Here is a 22,061-nt window from a genome sequence, read left to right as displayed (position 1 = left end):
ATCCATTTCATGAAATAGTTATGGAAGAGAAGATGATTTTGATGTCTGTTTTCTTTCTGCATAAATATTACACCCTGTATTCTCTTCTAGAGTTTATATTTGAGTATTAACAGGAGGTATAAGAGCATAATAGGAACATTGAAAACAATCTCCACTTGTTTTTTTTCCTTTGGCTCTACTGTTGAGAAAAGAATAAATAGTGATATTGGCCAGGTAACAGCTACTACTACAAAAATGATAATTGCAGAAGCAAATTGAGTGCAAGAATAAGAAACTTGATTAACTGCAAAAAATAAATCTTCAGTCTCTCATTTGATTTCTCATGATTTGAAAAAATGGAAAAATGTTACATCTGAATAATCTCCATTCTCTGTCGTGTATATTGCTGTGAAGGGGCAGCTTCCATGGTCCCTAAGATATTTAGAAAAGACGCTGTGTGAACCTGGAATATCAGCGATCTTCCTGTTAATTTTTTTTAGTTTGTGCTGTAGCTTTTCAGTATTTGATTAACAGGCATGAAGAGACCAGGCTATTTTTATATGATAGCAGAGGCAATACGTGTAACATTTTTCTCCGTAATGCTTTGAGTACCCCATGTATGTGTTTTAAAGAGATAAAGGTTTATCCCTGTTACTTTTTGCTCAGAGTTTTGAAGGAGGAGGGACAGAAGATGAGGAGTCGGAGCCTTTTGTGGAGACTAAGGACTGCATTCAAGATGTCATTGAAAACACTTCAGAGTTCACATGCTCAGCCCAAATGACTGAAGTGTACATTCCTGTGCCAGACTGCTTATTGCCCAGGGAGGATAAGTTGGTAAGTTATAATCTCATTCACAGTGAACACTGGGTGCTTTCCATTCATTGACACACGTCGACACAAGTTAACTTGCGTCGCGGTTTTTGTGTTCCATTCGGTGTGTGTCGCCGACTGTTGTGACACAAGTCAACAAACGGTAACGCACAGGAATAGGAGAGTTATAAACAAATGCCGCGAGCCGACACAAGTCGACTCATGAGTCGCATGAATGGAAAGCACCCACTGAGTCTAATCACCTTCAGTTTTACAAATTTCTCGGTTGTATGAGGAATGGGGATGTGTCTGTTACAAATTTAAGAATTTTGGTGTGAAGTCACTGGCATAATGCAACCTTCAGATGTTGTTCTTTCTAGTAGTGACACAGGAGGCAGGAAGTGGAAACACACAATTTTTTTTCATGCAAGTCAACAGCAGTTGTACAGCATTGATAATCTGTTGACAGAAATGTCTCTTATCCCATGGAGTATAATTTCGGAATCCCTTGTCAAATCTCTGTTCAAGCCATTAGTGGTGGCTATTGCAAGGCTGTCTCTCATGATTGCCCTCTATTTGTTCAAGCCATCATCTTCCATTGTTTCAACTGAGGAACCAGCATAAACTATTGTGGATCCTTTTTATAAGCCTAGGTGAAGAAATGATGAAGACAAATCAATTTTCAGTGGAACCTCGATGTATCGTTCCCACTGTGGTGCCCTTAATGTAAGTGGCCAATACTCTCATTAAAATCATGTGCTCTTGGCAGCGTAGCTCCCTGCTCCCTAGTTGAGCATTAATATTCTTGAGTTTGATCTGTGAGTTGCAAGATTCTCATGAGTATTTTGGCCAGCTGGAGTGGTCTCAATTAAAAGAGGAGTTTTCATTATCGAGGGAGGGAATTATTGTTTTGCTTTTATTGAGTGACGCCCATTGTTCTCTCCTAGTTTCATGTAAAGGACGAGAAAGAAGACCCTCTGAGTGAAGGGAACTCTCCTGTTCTCGACATGTCACATCCAGCTGGAATTTTAAGTGATGCCTCTGACCCATTGGCCACTGATGTCCTGGTGAGTGTACTTTTGCCAAGTGTAATTTAATTTTTCTACGGCACAATGTCATTCTATTTTGCATTATTCCTAAGACCTTTCTGCAGAAACGTACTGCATTTTGCCTTGCCTGTTCAATAATGAACAACTACAGAAGAGCTTTCATGTTTGAATCGTTTAAATTAAATGTAATGAACAGATTTGGTGTATTTTGCTAAACTGGCTGCTCAACTTTGCTCACTGAGCAAGTAAGCTTTCTATCATCTCAGCACTGAGCAGTCATTTGTTATGTGATCGCACAAACAGTTTCATTTCCGTTTGCCATGGAGTGGAAGGGGGGATGTTAGGAATCTAGAGTTAAACTGAATACTATTGACTTACGTTCAGTGAAACAGATTGACCATGACATCATAATGTAGCTGCTAGCTAGATTCAACTACATAACTCGCATTCCTTATGAGAGATTGATGTTCATAGGAATCAAAATGTTGCAGATTTGGATTTGGTGATGAAAGTGAAGAGGAATTTACTGTGGGGATGATGGATATTTTAGACCTTCTTTACCATTTTTGAATTGAGTGTTGGACGTAGGCAATGCTAGTCGACTGCCAAAAGATATCAATTGTTTGTGATGTTAACACTTTCAATGCTGACCATGTTAAACTCAAAATCGCCCTGTGCAGCTTCCATTTTTTTTCCTTCCCGTCAACTGCACAGTGGGATAGACACGTGATGCAGGTTGCACAAGGTCTGCTTTTTCCCCACGCCACCGTTTTCTTTCAATTTTTTTGTGCATGATGTGTCCAAAAAAATACGAGGAAAATGAATTTTTCTTGTTCTAATGGTGTTGCCATTGGTATTTTGCCACTGCCATAGAAAATTTGTGGCTCACATCGATGTACACCCATACCTCGTATAGTGCAATTTCGATGTAGCGCAAATTCGTTCCTCGGGGAAACATAGTAATGCAGTGTAGCCTAATCATAAAACTTTATCGCTCTCATAACAACACGTGAACTTGCGCTCAGTACACACAAAAGTGCTATCAAATTACGCATTTTAATAGTATTGCTTTCCTCAAATCTTCTTTGTTTACATATTAATCGAAATCCATTGCTGTGCAATTGCCAAAAGCATTACTTGACATTGGGTCTAGATAGTCGGCCTACAGAAGTAATATATCTCCTCTCCTTAACAGAATGACAATAGTTAATTTAGATCATTAATTATGCGTGAAGGTAGTGGAAATGAGTTTTTTTTAAGCAATATGGTATGAGATGTAATTTTTGCCATCATAGGTTATCAGGCGATTGACTTCCAGGTAGAGGGTCTATGCTAAAGCCTTTGAGGTCATTGGTATTCACGCGGTAGAAATGGAGTGGTGGCCGAGTTGTATATGAATAGCATCAACACAAATGGTCTGCTTTGACTCAAAGCTTTTGAAGCCACCATTTATAAATATGTTCCATACTTAGTATCTGATGCATTGTTTCCTTACCTCTGTATTTGTATTCTCAGCTGTGAATAGATCATTCTTTTTTGTAGAATGCTCCGTGTGCCTTTACTATTCCAATGTCTACTTCTTTCTTGCTTCCTCCATCAATGGTAGCTAGACTTTCCGTGGCTTTTCAATGAACTGGTTGCTCTGGTTTGTGTAGCTTAGCATATGAGTTTGAAAGGTTATGAAACATGAAAATCGCATATTATTGAAGCCATGTTAAGTAGTGGATTTATACTTTAAAGTGGAGACGTTAATATTTGTTTTTTATATTTTATCATGGATATATTCCTTTTCCACCTGAAACAACTTCCTGGACTGGACGCTGGTCGGGGCAAAGGAGGAACCATCTCCTGAGGAGAGTGCCCAGGTATGTATGGAATTTAATTAACTGTTGAAGGAGATAGTGGGTAAAAAATGTTAATCATGGAAAATGCTAGGACATTTTTATTTTTTCTCAGCATTAAAGGTAACCCATTTGATTCAAAGTTACTAATTACTCAAATAAGTTTTCTCATCATAAAAAATCTGTTTTTTCCTCTTTATGTTGTTCATTTGTGTAGTAGATTTTTTGCCTTATACATTACTATATATAATCCTGGGACCGATAAAGTTGACCTTATTAGCCCTCTAGTGGGGACGTGGGGCACCTCGGTGGTCCAAAGTGTTTCATGCGTGTGCTGTTATTCATGTGATGACATAAAATACCTGTGATTTTCAGAAGCTAACCATTATTTTGGTGTCAAATGCCTTTCATAGATACTTGTTAGTAACTGGTTAGCATTCAATAGCTAAAGAAAGTGGGAAAGTGGGCCACAAGTTAGAATTGGTTGGCACGTATATGCTACTTTTATTGGTACCTCAGCAAGTGGCCTACTTGTTTGCCTTCATCACAAGGGAGGGGGGTGAGATGCAAATGATCTAATGCTGTAACTTTACAAGTGACCAAGCTCCACTTTTTTCCCTGTGGTGGATAATAAAGAGCTGTATTCTGGCAATGCAGGAGCCTGGATTCCCAGTGGTTTTGTTTATTGGAAGTATAGTGACCCATCATCCAATTCCATTCATCTTACAAGGGGAGATAATGAAACTTGCTCTGCCTTTTTCAATGCCGTATTTTTTATGGCCTTTGTAATGGTGAACACATCCCTGAACTAGTAGTGGTTTTGTTGAATGGGCATTTGATTGGCTGTACTTAATTAATTTTCAAGGAGTACTTTTCACAAGCCACGTATACTTCCATAATATCCTACTACTCAGCATACGGGTCAGGTGGGGTAGTGGTAGCGATTATGGCTACCTGCCAGGGGACCAGGGTTCGGGGCTTTGTCATGGCTATATATTTTGTTGTCTTCATTGTTCTCATACGGCTTCAACTTTTTCATTAATTACTAATTGCGACGAACATAGACTTGAGACTTTTTTTTATCATCATAATGGCGTTTAGGTATTTAAGCAGTGTCATTTCCAACGTGGAGATGTGAAGGCTCCACTTGTTACTCTCCTCAAAAACATACCGAAAGATTAATGGGGAGCTATAACAGTGGCTTTTTTTTTGAAGATATGACATTTGTTGGTGTGCTTCTTGTTATTATAATGGAAGGGCTACAGAAGATTTAGGGAAGCGGCGAGCACAAGACACATTTGGTGTAATTGTTGCTTTTAACCTTTTAGCGGGTGCGACTGTTATTTCTACACAACTGGGCAAATGGCGTACTTTGCCCACGTTATGTGCATACATGATAACACTCGATTTTTGTTTCAATTAATCTTTATTTCTATAAAGTAGTTAAATCTTGTACATTTATAGGTGATACAGATATAAAGGTACACAGGTGGTACACGGCTGGTCACGCGGCGTAATTTATACGCCACGTGTGATGGGTTCCTCTTCCTGGTCTTAAAAAATTAGGTACAATACCTCAAACTTTAAAAACTCACAATTTTGACAGTCAAAGTACATTGTAGGAATACGCGAGACCATTCTAGCCCAGAATATACATACGTACAATGTTGAAATCCTTGGTTTTCGAGGAGTGACGTATTTTATATGCCAGCACGCCCGGTCCAGGGCCATCAACTTTTATTTCACCCTGTTAATTAGTTGAAATTATATTTGGGAATGGTTCTTTTAGCACAAAGGTACTGTGTTAGTAAACTCCCTTTGGAGTAAAGTGAATAATAAATATTTGAGAAATATGGCATTTTATAATCCTTTTGTGTTCTTATTAATTATGTCTGTACGCATGTTGTTGATCACTACGAGCTTGTAATTGCATGTGCTCTCGCAAGGGTGGTTTTTATTTTTAATGTGGAAGTCGATCAGTATAAGCAATGAAAAAATTATAACTTTGGCACACACCAACCCTTGCTATTGTTGTCCTCGCATCTCCTTGTTTAAAATGACACTGCTTAAATACCTAAACACCATTATGATGATAAAAAAATAGTCTCATGTCTATGCTTGTTGCAATAGGGTTGTTCACCTATTTTTTTTACGGTCTTAAATAAAAGTACACATGGAGGGGATACTGACGGCAGTTTCAGCGCTGTTCTACCAAAAAATTTAACCCTTAAAAAGCTAAGCGAAAAGTGTGGAATACCAGGGTTGGCTCAAACGTTCCGAAAGCATGCGATGGTTGCCGAAGGCATGGTGATGGCTGGTATATTATTTGCTATCCAAAATCGGTGCGTGTGCAAGAGGCCTTTCTGTAATCTTCACAAGAATAAATATTGACAACAATTCGCAATTCTATGTTACGATGCGGACGAATCTGAGAGGAACATAATTGCTTATTTTACAATATTAGGTCCCTTTAGTCACCATAGTTTTTATAGGCGAGAAATTATCAAAAGCCTTTCAAACTTAAAAAACGAGCACTGTGTAACACGGATTGTTGATGTAATATGAAATGTATCCCTCGAGAACCATTTCGGCGTTTACTAGGGTATAATTCAAATAAAAATGGAAGCCAGCCAAGGCCAAGTAAATGGTAACAAAATTAAGGCTTTGATACAAAATATACTCATAAGTGCATTTAACATATTTTACAGTGTTATCATAGTAAATATGCATTAACTCTTACCTTGCACGCTTGACTCCTTGAATTTCCAGAGCGCTAAAAATGTCATTATTAGATTTATTTTCTGTGTATTTAGATTTTTTCTTGCCTTGACCACTATTTACTGAAAAAACTTGAAAATGAAAAATGAGCATCAGGCACTTATCTCATTTAAGGCACAGTATTAGAATTAGCCCTCACAAAACCACAATCGGAAGGCATTTCTCACTACGGCATCCACAAATTCAAGCACGGCTTGGATAACGGCATTCAATGAAAGCATGCAGTCAGCAAAGTAGCCGTGTGTGACGTCAGAGCCAATCGAGCCTGACTGCCGAAACTGACTGTTTCAAAAGCGCACAAATTTCAACGGAGCACAAAAGAAAATGTAAAGCACCTGTTGCAGAAATTTTTTCACCGATGTGAATTATCAGCCAAAGCTCACCGTTAGCATCTACTTAAATGGATATTTTCGTTTGAGGTTAACCACCCTATTAAAATTATTGAAAAAGGTGGCGACGTATGATCACAATGGAGACAACAAAATACATGGCCATGATGAAGCTCTGGTCCCCTGTGTGGTAGCCTGAAATGCTACCACTAACCCACCTGACCTGTCTGCTAAGAGGTGAGATATTATGGATCTATAGGCGGCTTGTGTAAGTACCGCATGAAAATTAATTAATTGCAGCCAAACTAAGGCCCATACAACAGAACCACTGCAATTTCAGAGATGTGTTTACCATTCCGAAGGCCATAAAAAATACGGCATTGAAAAAGTCATTGCAAGGTTCGTGGTCTCCCCTTGTTAGTTAGGCTTACGTACGAGTATTTACAGGCAGTCTTACCTACTTGATTCAAAGTTACTTATAACTGAAAAGAGTACATATTCTTATCTCAAAATAAGTTATTTTTTCCTCTTTATTTTAATTTAATTGTTGTAGATTTCTTGCCTTATATTTTTCTTGCCTTGTATTTTTCTATGTTAAATCTTGGTACCGAAAATGCAAGTATCAATATGATATTTATTTTACTATAAAATATCCTGCACCAATAAATCATGCCTCATGAAGACTTTTTTTACAACATGAAATCCTAGGACTGATAATTCATAGCTCATTAAGAAAATCAGGTCTCACATTTCAATCAAACTCTGTAGTGTTGTAGTTCATAGGGACCTGTCCACAAATATCCTCCCATATTGGGTTATATAACTTATGGTTTTAAAAGTGGAATGCAGTTCAATATTTATATACCTAATATGTTCCCCTAGAAATGGTCTCCTTTCAAGTAGCAGTGGTAGTGTGGTGGTTATGGTGTTTGGCTACTATCTGGAGGTCCTAGGTTCCACATTAGCATGCAGCACTTTTTTAATAATTGGTTTCTACTTTTCACTTTACAAAGTTGTACAAAAGCCTGCTGTTCATCATTAGTTCCATGATTTTCACTGAAGAATTTAGTTTTCTGTGTGGAAATCTTTTTCTGCAATATAGCACCATCAGATTTTATCCCATTTTTTTTACACAGATGCCTAGTTTCCTAGTTATTTCGGTTTACTCATTGCCAAAGAAATCTTAATTATTACATGGTATCACATGAACTAAATTACATCCATTACAGAGTTATCTAATGAAGATAATATTACAATGCAGGCGGAACATAAATCAAAGACGATTTACATGTTGAAAAAAAATGGAATAATATTTAATTCCCTGAAGTGTTGAAAATATATTTGTTTTGTAAGGAAAAATTTGTGAGGAATTCTATATTTGGTTGTAATGTGGTTTATAAAAAAGTTCAAATCAATCCTTTCAAAAAAAGTCCTTAATCTCTATTCATGCATGATTAATATCTTGATGATTACTTCCAGCCTACTTTAAGTGAGGATGGGGACCCATTTGAGAGTTCAACTACGGCCCATGAGTCTGCATTTGGTGAGTACTCTTACGGGTTGCAAATAACTCTATACTTGGAGGGATTGATGTTAATGTGGAAGATTTACAAGTAAATGCTTTTATTTAGCCAACTTTTACTATGACTTAAGCAATTATTGAAAATTTGACAGTGTCCCATAAGTCCACAATGGAAGCCATGGATGAGTGCTTTTAAGGGCCTCAAATAGTTGCATACAAGTAAGGCTTAGGTCACTTTCAGATGGCACGGTGCTGTGCTTTAATATAATCTAATGTCCCTACCAATCAGCTTTCAGATGAAAAAACTCTGGATTTCCTTGTGCCATGCGGAGAATGTAGGAATTTGAAAAGTCGTCTCTTCTGAAATCGGCCTTATTGTGACTGATTTAGAAGGATGAAGAGCCTGAATTAGTCATCCATACATATTTCCTGTTGTCGTTATTTTAAATGTTAATTGAATAGGGGAGAAGTGTTATATTTACTTACTTTTTTTGTAGTAATCTGTATCGTTTTTAATGGTCTTCCCTTACATAATATTTTTGTTTCACTGAAACTGTTGAGTATGTTACTGAAATTTAGTTTTTTAATTTTAAGAATTTTTATTTATAGCTAAGAATTTTTTCTTCATTTTCTCTATTTGGCATTTTTGACAGTTAAAGAGTCACATCAAATGAATGAAAAGAATGCTGCCTTGCTTCAACCATGCTTGGAGACTAGTTTATTGAAAGAAAAACATTTACTCGTAGTAGCCACGCACCTTTTTTCCAGAAATGCCGGTGAAAAGCGGTGCGAATCCTCAAAATTATATACCCAAAAAGCCAGAATGGAGCATTTTGTTTGAGAATTGAGTATGAAAAGTAAATTTCAGGGTTCATTGACAATGTAAACATGGAACTTGGTCAAATGAGGGCAAAAATTGGCTTAGCTTTTGGACCAATTTGAATTCGTGGTAAAATTAGCGAAAATCTTTTCAATGAGTGCATTCGTATTCACCCTTTTGTCCTTGGGATTAGCAATGGTGCTTTGTTAGGTTTTACTAACTACTAGGCATGAAGCTTCCTTGGAGGAGAAAATATGGTTGACAATATTAAATTTATAGGTATGCTCTAGAAATGAAATCAGTATGGCTAAGAAACAGCCGAATTCTTGATATCAATCAAATAATTCTACATTCAATCTGTTTAATACCCTGAAAGGCGTGTGGTAGGGGGTGTTAGGACTTCCGCTGTTCTTACATAAAAAGGAGATGCTCTATGGGAATTAGGACTAGCATTTATTAAAATCCTTTACGGCTCGGGGGAAAAACGAATTCCCATATCTACCCGTTCTGCAAAACAACTCTTTTAATTTATCGCTTCTATCGGACCTGGAAATATAGTGGGGCTCTAGTATTTTGTCCTCCGTGTCGCTTTTAAAGAAATTTATCCTCAACTGTTCAAGAAATCTAAGTCTAGCGTGCAGCCTTCGAGTCTCCAGTGGCTCCCAGTCCAATTCACATAACATCTGGGTAATGCTTTCTGTCCAAAGATAGCAGTTTTTGGCGAACCACAAAGCCTTCTTTAGTATTTTTTCTGTTTACTGATTAAATCTTTCTTCGATGGATCCCGTACGCTCGTTGCATTATCGAGGTGCCGTCGGACGAGTGCAAAATAGCACCTTTCTTTTACTTTCTCATCTGAAAATCTTCCCACAATACGCTTGACAAATCATAATTTCTTCAGGGCTATGCCACAAATATTTCTTATGTGTGTTCCCCGCAATAGGTTCGAGGTTATCGTAACTCCCACGTACTTCACTTTTTATGTTGCCTCTATGTTAATACCATCAACTGCATAAACATGGTATAGATGTACGAACTCGGCAAGAAATGTACCATCATGCATTTGCTCAGATTAAGTTCAAGTTCCCTCTCTTGGCTCAAGAAATGAACGTTGTTTCAGTCCAATGATAGAATTTTGTAGAGTGATCACTATTTTCGCGATAGATGACAGGGTCTTCAGCAAATAAAGGTATTTTACTGCTAAAGCGGGAGCCAAGCTCATCAATGTATATAATGAACAACAGGGAAAAAAAATCTATTGTTCCCTTAGCCAAAATAATTGCTGAAAGAAAAAGGCCTACACACGTTGGTGCAAAAAGAAGAAATAAGAGGTGAATTCGGAGAGAAATTTTCCCTTGCAAAAGCAAAGCAGGGAATTCATCTCTCTTTAGTTTCCAGAAGAATTGACGATAATGTCATACTGACCCAAAATAATAAATTAGTCCTTATTCTTTCTAAAATGCTTTATGATTCTGCCATTGATGTTGAAAGGGATAGCCAAAATAAATTTGAAATGCTTACATCTTACAACTAAAATTGACGTTGATCTAGTGGACCAATTCTGGGCAAAAACTATACTGCAGGACGTAATACAAAATGGCAGCCTTTGGTCATTTTATTTACTAATTATTGATTTTTTCTGCTTTCATTGCCCTTGGCATTTTAAAGGTTCATTAAATATCTTCTCAAGTTATTAGGAGTGGTTTTCTGCAGAAGATAGCTTGGGAAATGATTAAACTACGTATAATGAAAAAGAGTGGAAATGCTATTGTCCCAACACAAATAAGAGCTCAGACTTTCGTGCCATAATTGGAATATCTGCCCCTGGTGCCCCTCCGAACCATTGCTTATCTCATGACAGTTGGGTATATTTCACTCAAGGGAGTTCTTTTTTGGCTGTTTGTTCATTGCTTTTATCTTTAAATGTTTAATTACCTCTATAAGAACTAATCCAGGAAAATTCAAAATAATTTTTCTAGATACTCATCCGTAGTACCTCAAAATTTATTGTGATTGCCATTGTTAGGAACCTTTTTAATTTAGAAAATATTCACCGATCATTAAATATTCGATTTGAGGGAAAAATATTTTTCCCTTTTTATAGGACCAATTCTGAAAGGGGTATAATTTTATTCTTTTTCTGCAATTGGAAGCCATGTGTGATACGTATGTGTGCTTAATTATTTGTGTACGTATCATTTTAACCCATGATTTCGTCTTTTTTGTTCTACTACACCCTTGTTGCCCTCGTCATTTTTATGATATGTTTTCTTTTACCCTCCATTCATTTACATCAAGTCTCTAAGTTAAAGTCCAACTTGGGCAGCTATTGTTCCACCTGACTTGTGCATTTTTCCATCCATTCAATGGATTTTAAGTAGAAGATGTTGTAGTCTTAAATTTCATGTTTGACTGTGTTAGTTGCTATTTGAAATTTTCTTCTAGGGGTCCCAGCTGCCGAAGAAATGCCCGAGCAAACAACATCAACTTCATATCTGCATGCAGAAGGATATCTAAGGAATCATTCAATTGATGAATGCATTGGTCCCACATCTTTGGTGACACAAATTGATTTCAAGGCTGGAATATCCCATGAAGAGATGGAGAAAAATCTGATAGATAGAGACTTGGAAAAATGTGGTGCTTCTGACTCTGATAAGATATCAAGTTGCTCAATTCCTGATGACAGACAAGGTAATACCAAATACATTGAATCACTTAAAAGCAGCAGAGGTGGAGCCGCAATGGCTGTTGTTGGGGAGAGAAGTGGTTGTGATGCACCAAATACCTCGCGTAGCCTTAGGTTTATCAGAATAAGTAGAAGTGACAGAAGTGGCAGTGAGACCATCATGGGAGGCAACAACGAGGTATTAAAATGCTTGATCGAAAATCCAGGGAACAGTTACAGTTCAAACGAAGATTCATATAATTGCTTCAACTGCAGAGATGTGTTCAACAACAAAAAGGAGCTAATGAAACACATGAAAATTCATTTTGTTGCTCATAATTTTGATGCTGTAGCAGAATCATCAATCGTAGATGTGTCTCTGGAAGCACTTACATCAAGCGGACGTATCAGTTCTTGCGAGCCTACCATCTCAAAGGGTTTAAGTAGGCTGGAAAGGAAAAGACTTAAGCCTATGCAAAAAGAAAATGTGCTTATTAAGGAAACCAGTGGAGGAAAAGGGGACGAGAAAAATATAAGACGATTGACGAGAAGTAATACTCTAGAAGAGAAAACAAATTCACAAAGTTCATCTTCAAAGTCATCTAGCACTAGAAATCTACGCAATCACGTGGGTTCGAGAGAGGAAAAGAGACTATATTCTTGCAGCGAGTGCACTGAGTCCTTCACTCAGAAAAGGGACCTCACCGTACACAAACTTACACACGCAGGAGGGAAAACGTATTCTTGTAGCACTTGCTGCAAGTCTTTCGCTCGGAGAGGTCATCTCGACAGTCACATGCGAACACATACGGGAGAGAAGCCTTTTTCATGCAACGAGTGTGAAAAGTCTTTCCCGATTAAGAGCAACTTAGTTAGACATATTTGTACGCACACGGGGGATAAACCGTATTCTTGTAGCATTTGCCGCAAGTGTTTCACTCAGAAGAGTATTCTTGACAGTCACTTGCGAACACACACGGGAGAGAAGCCTTTTTCATGCAACGTGTGTGAAAAGTCTTTCTCGGATATGAGTAGCTTAGTTAGACATATTCGTACCCACACGGGGGATAAACCGTATTCTTGTAGCATTTGCCGCCAGTATTTCACTCAGAGTGGTCATCTCAACCGTCACTTACGACAACACTCGGGAGAGAAGCCTTTTTCATGCAACGAGTGTGAAAAGTCTTTCACGGGTAAGGGCGACTTAGTTAGACATATTCGTACGCATACGGGGGATAAACCGTATTCTTGTAGCATTTGCTGCAAGTGTTTCACAAAGAGGCGTTATCTCGACACTCACATGCGTTTGCATACGACAGAGAGAGGCCTTAAATCATGACACGAGTGTGAAAAGTCTTTCTCGAATGAGAACCATTAATGACACATTTTCGTATACACTCGAGAGAGAAGCCTTTGTCGTGCAGAATCTGCGAAAATTCTTTTTACAGAAGAAGCTATGTGGTGGGACACATGCAAACGCACGCACCTTTTTTACGCAGAATCCGCCAAAATTATCTTTCACTCAGAGTCGTTCACTTAAGAGTCACATGCGAAACAACACGTAGGAGAAACCCTTCTCGTGCGGCGAATTAGAGTGTCCCTCTCGACAAAGAGCCTCTTAGTACATTTGTACAAAAAAACGGGGTTTGCTTTATTTCTGCGACGTCTGCAGCAAGTCTGTTACGCCATGATGCGACCTAGTAACCCATTCGTACACACAGTAGATAAACCTTGTCAGTGTAGCATTTGTTGGAAGTGTTTTGCAGTGAGTGGTTACCTTGACAGATATACATACATGCTCACACGTGTGAGCGCAGCCTTGTTTATGCATAGTCCGCATCACGTCCATCACTGCAAACAGTGGCCCTGACCACCACATGTGTAAGCGTACAATTGTGATGTATTATTATTATTATTGCGTATTTCGCACTAAGTCTTTCACTGTTATTTCTCTTTTAACTTCCACATGCGTTCATAAGTGAGATACTCTCTTCATGTTGCGTGGTTTCACTCTGATAAGTCACGTTTACGCATGCAACACTTTCTTGCGGACAGGATAATTTAAATAAATGTTACAAATGTTTGAATTAAACCTCATGCAAAGCTGCACGGAGGAGTGTAATAGTTAATTTTCGCCTGCACAACGAGAAATGAATGATGATATTGTGTCAATGGGCCATCTACATGTTTCTATGAAATGCGTGCCCAGTAATGTGTTACTGGATTTTCGTAATGAATATAAAACAAGAGTAGTTGCGGAAAAGGGCACACCCAGGCTATCAGATTAGGATGAAGCAGCCTACACTACACATTTTTGTTTAAACACGTCCACAGTATTCACTCCAATGTTTGTGGCCTTAAGTCCAGTCTTAATTGGCATCTTCTATTTGGTTCCGAATTTTCTCAGAATTAATCATGTGTTCTTTGAATATTCTTTGTATAAATAATTATTCTTGTCCACATTTTCTAAATAATGTGTTATCAGTGCACAATAAAAGGCTTATGGCCGAGTTTATTAATTTGATGAATTCAGCATGTTATTTATTTTCATTGTTAAAAAATATGCAATTTTATTCCTATTTCTCTGTTTTCACTCGCGGCTGAGCGATTGGACACGATTTGTCGGAATGCACCGTCAATAGGACAGCAAGGATAATCGTGGGCCATTTACTTTAGAATGGTGAAGTTGCGAGAAAAGGCAGCAATGGAGGTGGAAGATGTACAAACATTGGCAGAGTGCATGGGGATGTTATCGGAGGGTGGGAGAGTAAGCAGAGGGTGGGGAGTGGATGCTAGGTGGAGCTGAGCGCACTTGCAGGGTTTGGTAATGAGAAAATGATTCAGAGGACACGTCGGACTCAGCCTAAAGTAGTACTACGGAGTGAGTGAGTGAGGGATTCATATATGTACAAACTTTGGCCGCAATCCGTTCAGCCGTCTGGAAACACATAGCGGACAGATAAACATGTATTAAAGATTACTTATAAGAAAGATTAAGCGTATCCTTACATTATCTTATCGCCGAGGAATGCCACACGTTCCTCCTTCTCAAAAGCTAGGTTCACATTTTTATAATTAGAATTTATGCTACTTTGTATACAAATGTGGTTAAACAACTTATCTGAGGAAAATGATGAAAACGTCCAGTCTACTTTCAAATTTCAATACCTTTTCAGAATGAAGATATGCATTTTAGGTTAACTAGAGGTTTCCCCTTTCTCCACTCACAAAGATTACAAGATGTTACATTAGAGGGTAACCTTGCATAATTTGTCACCTCCACAGATGCCATTGGGTGTTTATATTTATTTATTGCCAAGGCCAACAATCTTTTTATGGATAGTTACTTACATTATGCTTACATTCCACTGGAAAATAAAATAAACGTAATTTTAAAATTAAATAAACTATACTTGCATAAGAGTTTGTGGCCAAAATATTAGATCAGCCATCTTTAGATAAGCAACGAGAACTGACCCCCGTGTATGGCGTCTGATATATCGGATAAGGTAAAAGTTATTAACATATTGAGAAAAAATTCAATAAAAATAATTTAATTACCCTGTGGGACGACTGAAAGTTCTTTGAATGCCATATCTTACATAAATCATTCTTAAGTCGATACATTCAAGTAGTCAGCAGAAATATTAGCAGCGCAGTAAAGTCAGACATCCACGTCAACTTAATAGAGTATCACTATGTAGCGCACGTCAATTGGAGCCCAGAAAAAAGTTATATACGGAGGTTCGACGAATCGGACGCTATGCACTAATGGGTTATACCTTAGGCTGCGGAAAAGTTTTTAAATGGTCTGCATTGTGATTGCGGGGAGAACGTGTGTTAACATTTGACCAATTTTCTCGCCACTGGCAGCCATATCTTAAGATTTCAACGCCGTCCTTTCTGCGGTCGCTTGAACTCGGCCAAACCTATACCCTTTTTTCTGAACTGACGGCGGCTGACCGTGAGCTTGCTCGAAACCCACCCACTCTTCTAGCCAATTACAGAAGTGCGACAGAAGAAAGTGTGTAGGAGCCCGCAGTCTCTCTCCGAGCTCCGTGCAGTGCTGATCCCTCTCCAGCTCGCAGTGTTGCCAAATCTAATCCATTGGAACCGCACAGCGTTCGTCCTAGAACCTTCCGCCGCTCCCGAAAGTACCGTTATTCCCAAGGCTGGCAACGCCGGTCGACCGGATGGAGGGAAAAAGGGAAGGGAATGGAGGAGAAAGGAGAAGTGGAAGGGGTAGCGCTTCTGATGGTCTATTTTCCACCCAGCCGCCATCAGTTCGGAAAAAGGGTATAGTGGCAGAGAGCACAAAGGTGTCTTTCGGGGACTGGATACCCTCATCACGGGGAGCGCTGCCCGGATTTTCCCTTCTCCGAGAGGGAAAGAGCTCCCTACTTTCCGCGGCGCATTCACGATGAAAACAATTCCAACGATTCCTACCATTTCCTAGGAATTAATTTATGTTGCTCTTGTACATTAGCCAGGGAAACTTATTTGAATGCATTGGTCTCTCCTTCTTGTACTATCGGCGGTGAGTCTTTCGTCCCCGCGTAATTACCAAGGACATATTACATATACGGTCTGTCGTCAGGGGGTAGGGTGGGCAATCCCGAATTAATAGGGTTTATCACCTGCCAGACACACGCCCGGGGTCCACGAATAAATATCTTTCCCGCTCAGGTCCCGCACACAGTGGCAGAAAAATGTTGACACTCCCGCAGTTTAAGGTTTAAAGCTACCGGCTGCGTCCGCCGAAGATGAAGATGTTGTGTCAACATTTAATCATTAAGTTAAGCTGCGACATAAGCAAGTTTATATGTCGAATAAGCAGTCATGGAGAAAAGGCAGCAGTAATTCGAGCAGATATGAGCCTATCCCTGGGCAAGATAGGCCAACTAAATAATACACAAAGCCGCGATTTGGCGATGGGAGGCTTCTAAATATGCCTCGCATCATCTGGAGGAGAAGGCAGCGGGTCATCTTCATATGAGTAAAGGCAGGGGCCACGGCGGTCAGTACAGCGACACTCATTTCACTGCAGGCGTGAGAACATTTACGTGAACGGCTGTAATACTGCGATGAGGAAGGCAAGGGGAAACAACCACATTATTATCCCGAGGAGTCGCCGTCTCTCCAACGTTAAATTATCACTCACGATGAAATTACCTTGGGTAAAACATTCCGGAGGTAAAAGTAGTCCCCCATTCTGATCTCCGGGAAGAGACTGCCCGAGAGGTTTTAATAGTCTCCTGCGATGAAGTTTTGAAGATAGGTATAGTGGGGGAAAAAATTGACGCACAGCTCATCAGCGTCTGAAAGCGGCCAGTTCGGGAACCATTTGTCTTCCAAAATTTCCTAGCGTTTCCATAGTCAATCTTGGGCGTGCCTCGCGATGGCGTATATACGAAATTGTCTATTTTGGTGGGCCTTTAGTTCGTTTCCATTGTGCATTTCAAGGATGTATGCATCCGAGACATCGGAAAAAGGTGCGAGGGTTCTGGCAAAACACGGCATAGTGACACTTTTGTGACTTTGTCGTGTTCTGCAAGAATCCTGTGGCAAGGAGACAGACGACCCCAAATGAAAGGCCTAGTGCCATTCAGATATAAAGACGAATATACCGAGTCGAGTGCTTTTGCGGAGACTCATGCATGTGCCAAACATCACGAGCCTTGAAATGCAGAATGAAAGATCACCAAAGAGCTGCCAACAATAGATTATTTCGTTTATCCGCCATCGCCGAGCATGTATGGGGAAGGCCAATGCACATCGTGTACTTCGATAACTCATCACCAAACAGAAGCAATAATTTCCCCGGCTGACTAAAGAGGCTATCGAAATAGCCAAAACACCAAGTTTCAACAGGGAGGACAGCTACTCGCTCTCCAACGCCTCGAAGAAACTCTTCCCCAAACCAGCCAATTGTCAAAGCTTGCCGCATATTACCATAATCAAGCCTTATATAAGACTGCGAAACATCTGCATCCGTCATTTCAAACCTGAAGACGCCTGCAGCAACGCTGGCGAAACTATCGTTCAAAGAAGAATCGGCGCTGAGGGCAAGTCGGAAGCCAAGCTGCACCAAGAGGCTAATATTACTTGGACTGTTCTCTCCCTGTTGCGGAAGCGGGTTTTCTGCTCCTTACTTGTTGGACCACAGCCAGTAGACAGGTGGGGGACTGCGCTCTCGGTTCGCTGCCTGTTTATTACTTTTGTTTTACCGCTGACATTTAACGTGTATGATCTACGTATATGTATTACTAACATTCAACGGAAGAAAACTGTACATATCAATTTTCAATTGACCCCCCTGTGGTTGTTGACTTGTGTTGTGTTGGGTTGTGAAACCAATTGAATTGGTGTGGAAGTTAGCGGAGGTTTGCGTTGTATACAACACATCCGTTAAGTTTAGTGGTAAAAACAGCTTTTTTTCGGCTAACTACTAGTGATAGATGTGGCTTCTTCATATCAAGATTGTAGTTATAGGAACGAAAACTACGGTAATGTCAAGCGCTCAAATTAGGGAAACTTGATTTTACGCGCATAAAACGGGTACTTTTGGGGGAAAAATATTAAGAACTGGAAATACCATGACGCCGAAGATTTTTTGTAACAAGCCGACACAGAAATGAATTCTCTTTCGTATGATCTTTGTTATATTGAAGTTGATTGATTCGTTTAGACGCTACAGCTCCTCAAACTCGGGTATCTTGCTTTTTTACAGACAGTACATGAGCTGGAAAATGATGCAAGACCCTTTGGGAATAATGGTAATAGAATACACGGATCAGGAGATCACATTATCTCCAAATCGCCCCGTGATTAGGAAGAGGAAAATTCTGGAGCTCCTGGAGGAGAATGAAGAATGTAGCCCGAGGACGTGCAAATGGAGCATGCTATCCCCGGAAACGGTAACGAGGAGGCTGATGAAGATGCATAATTCGAATCGATTGATGCAAGAGGACCGCATTCTTTCCAACACAAATGAGACCTTCACTTCTACAGAAAAGGGGGAAAATTTGAATGAAGTTCAAGAGCAAACATGAGCCAAAAATGTCTGTTCTCGAGCGATCGCAACTTCTCTAATCAAAGTTGAAAATAAGTCTGTTGCTTTGCCCATCCCTGCCTGATTGTGATAGTGACTCTATTGAAAACTTGGATTTATCTTTTTGAGACTGTGTATGGAGAAATTCCTGAGAATATTCAGAGTATTGGTATATTTTTAGTGAAAAACGTAGTACCTGGGTGTAATGTACAATCCATCCAGATATTGTCCAAGTGTCATGGTCATGAGACTGTACTGTACGTTAAACCTCATGCAGGCAAGCATGATATTTTTACATGGCTGGGCCTTTGGCGTACTTTAAGCACGATTTTATATGATAACGCTCGATTTTTGTTAAAATTTATCTTTCTTTGTAGAAATTACTTCAAGCTGGTACATTCATAGTTGAGACTGATATGTCGGTACAGATTTGATACACAGCCGGTTGTGCGGCATAATTTATATGCCATAGGTGTTGAGTTCCTATGGTCGATCGTAAAAAAATCTGCTACAATACTTCGAGCTTTGAAAAATCACACTCTAGACAGTTAAAGTAAAATATAGGAATAAACGAGGCTAATTTATACCAGAATGTAAGTACAATGATAAAATCCTTGGTTTTCGAAGACTGGTGAACTTTATTCGCCGACAAGCTACATAGCTCGAGTGTTAATAGTATGTATTTGCATCCTGCCGTATATGCAGCACACAAATTCACTATTGTATCGCCGCGCAGTCTGGCGCACAGGAAAATGAAAAGTCAAAGCAGCGACCCCTTTTGTTTGGTGCAAGCCGGCCATATTGCATCGAGGGAAAATAAATAATACTCGATAATAAGAGCAAAATTTCCGCACTTTCAAGGTACGTATCACGGAATCAGTAAGTTAAGGAAACGGTATAGTTGGGTTTCAAAGAGAGACAAATTGTAACATACTTTAAAAGTACTTTCTCCGTACTTTTTCTTTTGCAAAAATACACAAAATATATGAATACATTACAGACATGAGAGTTTTGTACCACTAGAATTGTTAATGGCATCTGTTAATGGATAATGGCACGCAATTCACAAAACTTTTTTAAAGATAATACTAGAAGTATCATTGTTGTTTAACATTTTTCATACTTCTTAGGTTTTATTTTTAATATTTTTGCGTGCTTATGTTAAGTTTCCTTTCTTTGGTTTAGTAATGTGCTTCGTGGGTTTTTTAACTTTTTATTGAAGTTTAGAATAGAAAAATGTGTGGAGTCGATATGCTTTTATATGAAAATAATGGAACATTTCAAGTGACATTAAAAGGTAAATAGTGCAATTTAACACTTTGCGTACCATGGACGTAATATTACGTCCTGCTAATCCTTCTGAGGATTGCCATGGACGTAATATTACGTCTTTCCATTTAATTGGCTTTGTATGCGTGAAGCCGTTATATTTCCCCCGTGGTACTTTCCCAGTTTACTGCTTAGTGGTTCTATTTTTTTTCAAAAATCAGCTGCTCGATAGAAAAAGAGTTCACTTTATGTCTTGAGGACGAAAAGCCCTCTGTAGCCACCGGCATCCTCATCTTTGGCCACTTCGTGTGAAAATTCTGTGGGCCAATGGACCGTTCGTTGAGGGTGCATTGACTATTTTTGTCATCCAGGATTTATAAAACTTTGCTTTTTTAAGATTTCCATGTTTTAAATAGTTCAAATTGAGCGTATTAAAAATTATTTTGCATGATATGGCGGTTGCAACTTTTTTATTTTTCAAAAACATTAGGTTTTCATTGTTTAGTTATATATTTAAAAATTAGTATTAAATGTTATTCAACTCATTCATCTATAAGAGCCAAGTCCATTTTTATTGAAATGCACATCGATATAAATATATTTTTGATGCTAATGTTTTGAAAAAAATTACGATTATAGTAAAAATGGCTAGATTTTTCAGTAGGGCTTTTAATTTAGCAGCCGGCACTCAATGTGTTAAGATTAAGATTGTGTTTTTCATCTGACCCCGGTGATTCAAAGTTTAAAGTGATACGTCATATATCACTATATGTGCAGTATTAACGGAACACATGCAGAGTGACAGAAAAGACCTTTCTATAATAATACATAGAATAAGGGATTTATTTTTTGAGTTAACTTAGAAAGAGACGTAGAACAACATAAATGATACTGATGGTCGTCAAGGGGACAGTAAGCAAGAAACGCTAAAGTTCACGCATTTATATGTTCTTTTTTCGAAATTCACAATTAATCACTTGAAAAACAAACCTCGAATGCAAGATTGAGAACGTGTGTTTATTTTTCCTTCCTATGGTACCTGTCTTAACTATATGTTACCGTTATCACTAATTTAAATATGCGAAAGAAGAAAGATCTGCAGGTATTAATAATGAACATCTTCTACATGCATTTCTTATCGAACCTTTTAAATCAAATTAATAGGTAAATAGTGAAATTCGAGGTTTAGGTCATATTTTACGTCAGAATGGTGAGACAAAGTTAATAATGATGCCTGGTATTTCATTACAGGTGCAGTATTAATGAAGCACATGCGAAATTTCCGAAAAATATCTTTCTTTAACAATACATATGATTCAATGACTTACGTTATCAACTAATAATTAATCTCTTAATGCAGCTCACCACTTTTGACCCATTACTGACTTCCTCACATTCCACTCCTACTTAAGACCTCAAAGTCAATCCTACATTAAGTGTTAATCTCTGTCCGTTGTTGTTATTGGAAACCTTACCAATGGAGGCATTCATGGATAGGGAAAAGTCGTACTATTAAGTCACTCTAAAAGTTGGTTGTCGTTAATAATATAATAATGGCTGAAATATAAAATCGAAACAATAACTAATTTATTATGACAAAAAGAAGATTACTGCGACATGATCACTAAATATGTTAGTGCTATCGTAAAAATTTAAGCCTCTCCTAGATATGTAAACAGTAAAAATAGAGACACATTTTACTAGCAACGATGAGGCCTAGCGATTGTTTTTGGCAGTCAAAATTCCATTTTTTCCCGAAGAAATATTTCCATCGGTGTAAATATATTTATCCAATTAGCAAATTGATAATTAATGAAGAAGAAAGCTTATGCTGCTATCTTTATCAGCTTCAACCTACGTAAAGAACTATTTAATGCCAATCAATTAAATATGGTGGAGACGACAGAGTCGTGTTTTTTCCGGAAAATTGCCAGATAATTTTTTT

The 22,061-nt window shown here is 38.6% G+C and overlaps 1 protein-coding gene across 1 annotated transcript; it reads left to right on the top strand.

The window, feature by feature from the left end:
* The first annotated feature begins 3,651 nt into the window (after window positions 1-3,651).
* On the top strand, window positions 3,652-14,324 carry LOC124173095 (gastrula zinc finger protein XlCGF57.1-like). Its single transcript, XM_046552603.1, has 3 exons — window positions 3,652-3,703; window positions 8,266-8,329; window positions 11,574-14,324. The coding sequence occupies exon 3, from the start codon at window positions 11,594-11,596 to the stop codon at window positions 13,133-13,135; it is 1,542 nt and encodes a 513-aa protein (XP_046408559.1). The 5' UTR covers window positions 3,652-3,703; window positions 8,266-8,329; window positions 11,574-11,593; the 3' UTR covers window positions 13,136-14,324.
* The last annotated feature ends 7,737 nt before the right edge of the window (window positions 14,325-22,061 follow it).

The sequence above is a fragment of the Ischnura elegans genome (assembly GCF_921293095.1).
Source record: "Ischnura elegans chromosome 13 unlocalized genomic scaffold, ioIscEleg1.1 SUPER_13_unloc_4, whole genome shotgun sequence".
NCBI lineage: Eukaryota > Metazoa > Arthropoda > Insecta > Odonata > Coenagrionidae > Ischnura > Ischnura elegans.
This window is presented reverse-complemented; position numbering and strand designations above follow the sequence as displayed.